At 32.6% G+C, this 10,945-nt stretch overlaps 1 protein-coding gene across 2 annotated transcripts in view; it reads left to right on the top strand.

The window, feature by feature from the left end:
* Window positions 1-5,299, top strand: part of LOC112000100 (rust resistance kinase Lr10) — a 16,429-nt gene extending 11,130 nt beyond the window's left edge. The window contains exons 2-3 of one of the 2 annotated variants that reach the window (XM_065780307.1): window positions 3,799-3,838; window positions 4,004-5,299. In XM_065780307.1, the coding sequence (XP_065636379.1) occupies window positions 3,810-3,838; window positions 4,004-5,111 (1,137 nt within the window). In that variant the 5' untranslated portion in view covers window positions 3,799-3,809 and the 3' untranslated portion in view covers window positions 5,112-5,299. Of the gene's footprint in view, window positions 1-3,798; window positions 3,843-3,930 lie in introns of both variants that reach the window. The other variant, XM_065780306.1, reaches the window with a different exon arrangement.
* The last annotated feature ends 5,646 nt before the right edge of the window (window positions 5,300-10,945 follow it).

The following is a 10,945-nucleotide window of genomic DNA, read 5'->3' as shown; positions in this document are numbered from 1 at the left end:
AAAATCGAAAATAGATGGAACGTTCTACTATTTGAATTAAATTAAACTATTTAATAAAAATAAATCTATGAATAAAAAAATTAACAAAGCGTAAAATCTAAAAGTGTAAAAATATGATAAGAATGGATCTAGAGCAGTTGATTTCACCTAACAAATCCCACACAATTTATTCTTCCTAATTATTAAATTCTAATAATCTCCCGTTGATGATTAAAAATTCCTTAAGTATTCAATATCTTCTCTCGAATAATATTAAAAATATCTTCAACTAACAATTCCATATCTCTATGTGAATTTAATTAATTGGAGACTCATTACGTACTTTGAATTTTTTGAAAAATCACACTAGTCGCGGTAAAGCATCTCTACTTTCGCTCAACTAATGGTGTTTAATTCTAGAACTAAAATAACAAATCACCTCTCGGTCTCATTGTAATTCAATTGATCAAACCATAATTCGTAAAAAATAGTAAGCATTAAGAATAAGAATTAAACACTCAATCATGGAAATATTAAAAATAAAATAATTCAGAATATAAATTGTGTGTTCATTGCTAGACTACATCAACGCTCTAAAAATAAAATTTAGTTCATAATAAAACTGAAAAGAAAACAAATAAAACTTATGTCTTTCATCTGATGGTTGATCAACATGAAGCTCTCGCCTTTGCCCTCAGATCCTCCTCTTCAGAAAGACTCCTAAAAGAAAAATCTTCAATGCGGCAGCCCCTTTTCCTCTCAGGTTTTCTCTCCTCTCTTTTTTCTTTTTACCCTAAAGAGCCTTTAAATAGGTCAAGGAATCCTATTCCCGTTTGGAGAAAATCCCAGATTTTTAGGCTTCATTTAACCGACGATTTTGGCCCATTTAACGTCAGAATTCCGACTTTTGGTAAACTACAAAGTTGTAGCCCTTTAAGTTAACTTTTCAGCCCAACTTGAATCATCTCGATTGGATATCTGAGCCCAAAGTTATGCTGAAAATACTAACTATGTGCAGGCTGGAATCCTAATCCGAATTGGACTTGGATTTTGTACAAAATTCCTTTGATTCCTTGCTCTTCTCATTCCTTCAAAGCACAAATGAATAGATAAATATAAATAAAAAAATCAAATCAAATCAAAAGAAATAAAGGAAAACTAACAATTTTAATAAATAAGAGGATAATAAAAATCATGTAAAAATTACACTTATCAAATTCCCCAAACTTAAACTTTGCTAGTCCTCGAGCAAAAAGAGAAAAGAGAAAATAAATAAATAAAATTTTTCTGGCCTCAAAGATCTGCATAAAGCTTATAATTCAAAGGAATCATTCCAAATTAATCAAGTCCAAAAGTTAATTCAAAACTCAACTCCATCGCATTATCATTCTCACTTCATCATTAGCTTCCCGGATAGTTTTATGCAAACAAGTAAATAAGTACAGATCTCTAAAAATTCCATAAACTTGCTTTTTAAATCACTCTCCACTAATATAAAACAAAATATTACCCAGGATCAAAAGGTCTTTATTAGGCTTGTGATGTATGGCTATGGTGAGGGCTATAAAGAAAAGATAAGGTTCAAGCAAATAGAGCATTCTCACTTCTAAAATATAACTTTTTCTCAGTCCTTTGAATATCTCAATACCTCTCTTCATCAATTTTTTTTTTTTTTTTTTCTTACTTCAAGTCGTCACTTATCTTTTGACGTGAATGCAGGCATTTGTGATGGATGCACCCAGTTACTCAACAAGTCACAAACTTGAAGTGCTTTTGCATACTCATATTTCAAGTTACGTTTGACGTAAGAGTAAACATTGGTAATGAATACCCCTAGTTACTAAGCAACTCAAAACATTGGAGTAAATGGAACTTTGTACAATTTTCTTCTTCTTCTTCCTCTTTTTTTTTTTTTTTTTTTTTCAAACACTCATATATCTTCTCTTTTCTTCAACCCAGTGTAAGAATAGGTCAATTGGGTAACTAGGGATAAAGATAATAAAGAGGTAAGCTTGAAAGGCTCAATTGATTCAAAGAATGCCTAAATCACTTCCCAAGTAACATTCTGTATAAGATTTCTCCATGAGAGTAATTCAACAAGTTCTAGAATAAGTAGAGATCGTCCAATTTACAAAATTCACATAAAATTTCTCTAGGTATGCACAATGATTAATGATCATATCAAATTAAACAAGATCAAGTAAAGAATTAACGACTGGACTTAAGCAATGAGAATGATTCCTAAAAATTATAAGAAAATTCAACCATAATCTTATCATAGGCATTTTTTTTTTGAAATATTAAAAATAAAATAAATTCCCTTCCCCCAAACTTAAATTTCACATTTCCTCAATGGGAAAAAGGAAGAAAAAGTAATTAAAAGAATGAGAAAGGAGAAGAGATGCTCCCCTGATTTTTAATTGAATATTTTTCCTTGAGGTGTAACCATGTACCCATTGAAGATTTCTTAACACACTCAAAAGAGAGATTATAACACAAATATATTATAACTATTTTTTTTTTTTTTTTTTTTAATTTTATTTATAATCTTATAACTAGCTATTTTTTATTAAGTGTATTGTATATAACAACATTGACATATAAGTTTCTTACAACATGATATCAATGGCGGAGCCAGGAATTTATTTTTGGAGGGGCCATCTATAAAAAATTTTATGTGTGTATGAAATCTAAAAGAGTAATGTGCGATACTTCATAATTCAATATGTGCTATAAACAACAACTAAATACATGTTAATTTTTTTTAAGTGCTAAATACATGTTAATTTTTTTTAAGTGCTAAATACATGTTAATATAGTAGTATATATTGTATATTTTAATCAAACTAATCAACTACATTTATAAATTATAATGTCATACAGTGTATAATATATTGATTATTATAATAACAAATAATGTATTGTAAGGAATATAAAAAAGAAAGCAAATGAAAAGTAAAGTAACATGTACAAGAGCAATGTACATGGGTGAGGGGCCTACGGAGACTTCAACTTGTCTTTCACTCTTTCTTGTCTAGTTTAGTCATATAAAACTTTTACTTTTATATTGTAAACACAAGATTGCAGTAACAGTGGGAAAAGGAAAGAATTGAAAAGAAAAAAAAAGATTTTGGATTATATTCTATTTTACAATATTTTTATAAAATGTTGATGTGGCAAACCTTAATTTATTGATTTACATCTAGACCCACCATTAATATCACTTTTTCATTTACTAATAACCACTCATCACATCAGCAGTTTGTAATAATTTTTGTAAAATAGTTTGTATTTCTAGCATTATTCTTCTATTTATAGAAAATACTTTTTAGAAAATGACTCATTTTCTAGAAAACATTATCGCTGAAACAAACAGAACTCTAACATAAATTTTTTATTTTTTATTTTATTTATTTTATACAAGCTCTAAAATACTTAAATTTACATCATTTATATATTCACATTTTATTTTGTTTTCTGTTATTACTAATTTTTATAATTTCTTTTAATTTTTTTACTAATAAAAAATGTTATTATTAGGTTATTAGAATGTTCATTGTTTGTTGTGTATAGGATTTCTAAATTTATTATACAATTTAATTATACGAATAAAAAATGATTGAGAACCACAAAATGGAAGATTTCATGTAAGACAGTGTATTTATTTACCACCCAAAAAAAAAAAAATGATACACACACAAAGATGCGATCGAATTCCTGCAATATCAATCCTTGTGAAGGCTTTACTGTTGTTTTTAATTTCTTAAGAATGACTACTCATCTGTCTACCTTAACCATTTCTAACCTTGTTTCATTCAGGATGTCTTCAAATGATGAGAGCATACCACGCCTTGCTAGAGTGAGTAAGTTCTTTTCTCTATGAGATGATGGTACAATTTCGTTCTGTATTACACAAATTATCTCACATTATCAGATGAAATTAACTTGCAGTTCTATTGGCTTTTGGCATTCCAATATTGGTTATAGCAGTCTTCAATTTTTTTTTTCCCTTGTGCAAAAAAAGATGGAACAACAGTTGCTCCAGTTTGGAAGGTTGCTCATCAACCATTGAGGTGTTCCTCCTAGAAATTGCAAGAGAGAAGCCAATAAGATTCACAGCTAATGAACTATGCAGTTTCACAAGAAATTACTCCAAAACATTGGGTGCCGGAGGCTTCGGGACAGTATACGAAGGACAGTTGCATAATGGGATGAAGATTGCGGTGAAGGTTCTGAATAGGAGTTTAGCCAAGACAGTCGAGGAGCAATTCATGGCAGAGGTGGGAACAATTGGTCGAACATACCATAGAAATTTGGTTAGATTATATGGTTTTTGCCATGACCAATTCACGAACGCCCTTGTGTATGAGTATATGGAAAATGGATCATTAGACAAATACTTGTTCAATGACAAAAAGGAAATTGAATGGGAAAAGTTGCATGATATTGCAATTGGGACAGCCAGAGGTATCGCTTACTTGCATGAAGAATGCCAACATAGAATCATTCACTGTGACATTAAGCCTGCTAACATTCTACTTTATTCAAATTACTTTCCTAAAGTTGCTGATTTTGGACTTGCAAAGCTTTGTAACTGTGATGACATCCACATTACACCCTTGGGGTATAGGGGGACTCCTGGATACTCAGCACCAGAGTTTTTGTTGAAGAATCATCCCATAACACAAAAATGTGATGTTTATAGCTTTGGAATGGTTTTGTTTGAGATAGTTGGGAGGAGGAGGAACGCTAATGTTACTCCTTCTGAGAGCCTTGATTGGTTCCCAACACAAGTTTGGAATGAGTTTGAGAAAAATGAGTTAGATGCAATGACTGTGGCTTGTGGAATTGAAGAGAAGGATAGAGAGAAAGCAATAAGAATGTCTATGGTTGCTTTGTGGTGTGTTCAAGATTCGCCGGAAGCTAGACCACCAATGAGTGCTGCGGTTAAGATGTTAGATGGAGGAATGGAGATCATGCCACCTACCAAACCGTTTAATTATTTGTACGCGATAGGGATGAATGCACTCAAGCCACTAGGAACTAGTGATGGTTCTAGCAATTCTTATTGGTACAAGGATGCTACTCCAATCATGGCCAAATATGAAATACAGATAGCTACCAGTTCTTAGTAGAAAAGACCAATCTTTCAAAGTTGCCCCCTGCATGAAATCCTTGTCCATATGCTATAGAAAAATTTGTATACTATCACAGTCCTCTTCACAAGTTGAACCTTACTTTATGTTTACATTACTTGGCATAAAATATTACTCATATATATGCAAAGATTTTAGCCAATCCCAAAATTTTGGGACTTAAAGCTTTGTTTATTGTTGTTGTATATATGCAAATATTTACTTATATTCATTTTTCCAAATGGGATGGTTTTAGTCCAAATGATCTTTATATTCAAGTGGTATATAATTATGCTCTTCTTTATTAAGAGAACTAGAGTTTAATGCTATGTTTGGAAGTTTGGAGGGAAAGGAGAGTAGTGCGGATGAGAATAGAGGGGAATAGTTATTCTTCACCTTGTTTGGATGTTTTAAAAATTAGGATGAGAATGAGAGAAAATGATTAAATATATCTAAATGGACAAATTTACCCCTATTTGAAAATGGACTTGCAACATTGGTCTATGATTAATATGATTAATGTATTAGATTAATAATTATATGCCTTAGCACACTTTTATTATTACTATTTTTTTTTCATTGTTGCTCCTTACGACCAAAAAGGTTCAGGTTTAAGAAGTAGTTGATTAATTATGGCCTTGCCAATGCCTTAGCACACATTATTTATTTATTTATTGTTATATCTAATCCTAGTAAAGAGAAGCACTAATTTATCATTCCACCCAATACCCATGAGCAAATTAGTTATGGCCTTCAAGAGAATGTGTTATGTGTAATATAACTTGCCCCACCCTCTCTTAAAATTACCAAGGCTTTTGAGTGGAGTTGTGGTGTACCTTTGTGTTAGATACCTTTCCCTCTCCCTTATGTGCGTGTTTGTTTCTCCAAAAAAGGAAAAAAGAAATAAAAAAGAGTTAGTTATGGCCATGCCAATGCCTATCACACCCCTTTAGACTAGAGAATTCTAGAATTTAAAAAACAATCACAGGACTTTCTGCTAATACTCATAAAACTAGTACAATCAAATAAAAAAATGTTGAAACCAAAAAAGGCCAAGGATGTCATTGTTTTACAATATCAAAAGAACAAAAATTAACCCCAAGATTTTATAGTTCTATCATTAATTGAAAAGGTTTTTAGAAGCTGGATTTTTTTTGGAACATTTACTCGTCTAACTGCTAGAGAAATTTAAAGATCAGACATTATTGTAAACAATAGCTCCTTGTTCCACCACTAGGTAGCCAAGAAAAGCTCTTAACATATCTAGATTCTTAAAAAGAAAGAGATAAGCCCTCATTCGCAATCTAGAATCGATTCCTATCTCATCCAAAAGATGGAACATGTCTTGCTTAGGAATGGGAAGACGTGCCAAGCCCCTCTCAAAAATTAAATTTCCTTCTCTCATTGCTAAAGCAACATCTTGAATTGCCCCCATAATTTGTTCCATGTCCTCATTTTTTGATGTTTTTCTCTTTTTGGCTTTTAAGGAGGTTTCACCCACATTATCACAACTCTCCAAAGTAACTTTGTTTTGAGCAACTAAATGATCAATATCTTCAATGTTCTCCATAGAGCCCTCTCCGGTTGAAGTAGCACACCATTGCCTCATCTCTGACGCAGTTTTAGATTGTTACCCAGTTGCTCTATCTTTTCCATAAAGCTCAACCAATTTGTCGTAGTTTGGAATTGGTTTGTTCTTAAACTATTTTGCTTTAGGTTTAGCCTATTAACAAAGGAAAACAAATTAAGAATTGTATTAGTATAATGAAATGACCTTGACAAGTTTGATTGTAATCAAACAATTAGCAAATGAGACTTATAGCTTCCAAAACCAATGGTGATTGATATTAATAGTTATCAATTTATCATAAAGAGAATTAAATCTCAATATTCAGAGTTGCAAATAGTGAAGATCAACAAAGAGATGATAATAATTGTGAGAATTGAGAAGCCAAGTTTTCTGTCAAACCTCGAAAGGTTAATTTGTCATTCAATTATAACCGCTTAGAAAGGGTCACATATTGCTTACTGCAACAGATTAATTTTTAATTTGGAACATCATCGAATTAAACTCTACAATTGATAAATCTAGCTGATCTATGCCACTATATTAAGCAAAGGCAAAGAAGATAACATCTGCAGCTCATCTTAACTCAACTAGTACACAAGTCCATGTTAGTAGATCTGTTATTGAAATAAATATATATGTAAATAAATGACAAACCTGGATTATACTTTCCCAAACTTCTTGTTCAGCCAGGCTATGATTACATTTTTAATATGTAAAGAAATTTGGCAACTTGTTCTTCAATCATTGCTCGTTATGTTGGTTGGAGACCACCTTCTTTATGTAGCATGTCACACAAATCTAAAAAAGCTTTAGGCCCCATTCATCTAATACCACAACACTTTTCACTTCCAATTATCTCTCTCATTATTTCATTGCGAATGTTTTGTCTTTCCAACCTCGGACTACTAATTGAGAAGTTACTTGTCTCTTTTGAGGTCTCCTTCGAAGTATTAACTAATAGGCTACAAGACAAACTACATAAGCAACTGCCATTCGACATCTCCATTCCCAAATTTGCAATACATGTCTCCTTTTATTCTCTTGTCTATCCATCTAATAAAATTATCCCATGACAACAAAGCTATTACAATCCATGAGTAAGGGGGGGAAAAGCATAACCACATAATCAAAGGGAATATAACAGGTTATAGAATAGATACTATCTAATCGTATTGAGAAGTATCTTTGATTTCACTAAAGTAGCCACTGTCCCAAATATGCATAAACACATTTTTGGAAACCAATCACTGCACAAACTCATGTGAATTTGATTATACACAATACAATTTATCAAACACATTGTGAGCAACTCTTTGAAACTTTAAAATTCTAGTATTAAAAAAAAAAAAAATCAAGTCAGAAACCCATTCGCAAATAACATGAAACTACCCAATAAAAATCGCAAACCAATCATCAATCATATCAACTACGAAATCATTAATATATATGAAAAAAAAAGACTTGACCATAAAATCAAACTTACATAGTATACACAATCACAAAGCCTTAGGATTAACCATAGTCATCCATATATCACAAACTAATAGGATTACAAGTGTTTAGATAAAAATAAACAAGAAATACTGATCCATATATAGCTATAATCACCATTGAGATACAAATTTATGCAAGTTCACAATCTAGACTCACTCAAGCACTTTATTAAACACGTTATGAGCAATACTTTGAAACTTAAAATTTAAGTAGAAAACAGCCCTCAAATTCGAAACCCACTCACAAATAACATGTTATTACCCCATTAAATCACAATTAATAAGAAATTACCCAATAAAATCACAGTTATAAGAACATAGTTATTTGATCCAACTCAAAAGAAACCCATGAAATAGAAATAAAAACAGAGTTTACCTCTGAAAGAGAAAGCTAGGCATGAGAGAAAAGAGTGAGAGACAATACGAGAGTGAAGAAGTCATGAGAGAGAGAGAGAGAGCTAGTGCGAGTCTTCAGAGTTGAGAGAAATTTGAGAGATTTTTTTAATGTTACAAAGGTATATAGTTTGTAATTTGTTAATATGGTAAGGGTAAATTAGGTAATTCATTTGGTTAAGAATTTCTGTACTCTACTCTCCCTTCAAATCTCTCCAATTTGGAGGAATTAAAAATGAGGAGTTAGAAGTAGTTAGAACCCCTCCAAATCTCTCCCCCTCCTCCCTTAAAAAACATTCAAACAAGGTAAACTAACTTACTCTCCCTCCCTTTACTCTGCTCCCCCTTAATCCAAACAAAGCATAAATTCCGCTTCTCCAACTATTGAATTATAAAATAAATAAATAAATAAAAGGGATGTTTTTATGTTCGATCATGATTTAGCCCTTGATTTAGAAGATTCAAAAAACTTTCGGTGATAGTAAGGAGGGTCTACAAAAGATTACTAAGGTTTTGTGTCGCAAGGAGCTAGCTAGGGATTCAACAAAAGCAAAGAAAATTGAGATTCAATGTACTTTCATGACAAAATGGTTATTTCACAACCCTAAGCCATGACCTTCCTAATTTGCTTTGTCCTTCTGCCTTATGCATTCTTGTTTTCTCTTTCTCAAATTCTTCACACCATCCCGCTAGCTCTTCTTAGGGTCCCCCTAGTTTACATTTTCGGGTATTTTTGTCATGTTTATGGGCATCTCAACGGTTCTCCTAACCTTTCACCCTTTGCGGGTTTCCCTTCGCGGGTTTCCCTTCACCCTTGCTTGAAGTAGGCTTATTCCTCTTTGGCCTTATAAAGTCTTTGGCAATTTACATAAATTTTTTTTCTTTTTGGTGGTAAAAATGGAATAGTATTAACAAGAACTAAGGAGAGTTAGCGTACAAAGACTGCAATCTCTTATAATACAGACCATAATTATCATAAAATAACAGCATACTTTAAGTCCACAAGCAGGCTATATATATCAAAAAGTATAAAATCTTGACTTGAATTTGAGCCCTTTTTTGCCCAGGCATCTACAAATTTGTTTACTTCATGGAAGCAATGCTTCATTCTCACTTAAGGATTTTGATTGATGAGAGTCCTGCAATTGATTATAAGAGAAGTATGGTGTAAGTTATTATTAAATTCTTCAGTAACCCAGCCAAGCACGTAATTGCCACTTTGTAGAAGCTACATAATAGCAAAAATCCAAATTTGAGTTTAAGTCCTTACCAAAGTTGGTGGATAGTTTGTCAATTTAATAGATATCTCAAAACAACGTTTGGGTGCGAGGACAAAAATCAAAATGCTACCTAACTATTGATCAAAATTTCAAAACTACTCCAAACGTGATGTAAATTGCAATTTAATATTTTAAATATTTAAACAAGATAAAATTTTTATTTAAAAAAAGAAAAAGAAAAACGGTTTTTAAATAATCAGACATATAACAAAATGCACCATTTTAAGAGAAGAGGAGAGACTATCTTCATCTTGGTTGTTTATCCCCTGTTTGGACATAAATGACTTAAACTGAAAAAACAGACTAAACATAAACATAAATAAAAGGCCATCATTTTGTAGTTGTACTATGAGATCTTTGCTGTTGTTTGGCTGATCCACAGATCATTTGTCCGTTACACAACTATTTTTGTTCCCTATTTCAAAAATCCAAACCAATCACATTCCGACACGTCATCAATTAGTGTGCTCAAGTACCTAAAATAATTACAACCCCTTTTTTTTTAAACCAAAAAAAGAAAAAGAAAAAATGAAGAAGTAGTAGAAAACCGCTACAAACCTCAAACGACTCTCAATTTCAATTCTATAAAATCCGCAGCCTCTCACTTTTTCCCTCATTTTTTTTTCTCTAACACGCAATTACACACAAACAACAAGCACAACAAAACAAAACGAACTCTCTCTCTCTCTCACTCGCACAAAAACTAACTGCCTTTTCTGTCTCTCTTCGTTTTCAAATCACTATGTCCACCATTTTCAGATCTCGCCGAGCCACCGAGCCCCGATCGGGAGGCAAGATGGTGCGGCCGAGGCGAGCCGCGGGTGCTAGGACTCCGTATGAGCGGCCAAGACTGGCCAATCCGGACCCTGAAAACCCTAATTGGCTCTCCAGGCTCATCTACTCTCCTACTCGTACAATCGCTACTGGTGCTGGAAAGCTATTGACCAATGTTTTCTTCCCCGAGTCTTCTTCGTCCGAGTCCGAGTCCTCTTCTGCCTCGTCTTCCGCTGACGATTCTAGCTCCGGTATGTGTGTTTTTCTCTATACTGTAATGAGTACGGTACGAACAATTAGGTTTTTTTTTTTTTTTTTTTG

The sequence above is a fragment of the Quercus suber genome, unplaced genomic scaffold (genome assembly GCF_002906115.3).
Source record: "Quercus suber isolate HL8 unplaced genomic scaffold, Cork oak 2.0 scaffold_232, whole genome shotgun sequence".
In the NCBI taxonomy this organism is placed as follows: domain Eukaryota; kingdom Viridiplantae; phylum Streptophyta; class Magnoliopsida; order Fagales; family Fagaceae; genus Quercus; species Quercus suber.
This window is presented reverse-complemented; position numbering and strand designations above follow the sequence as displayed.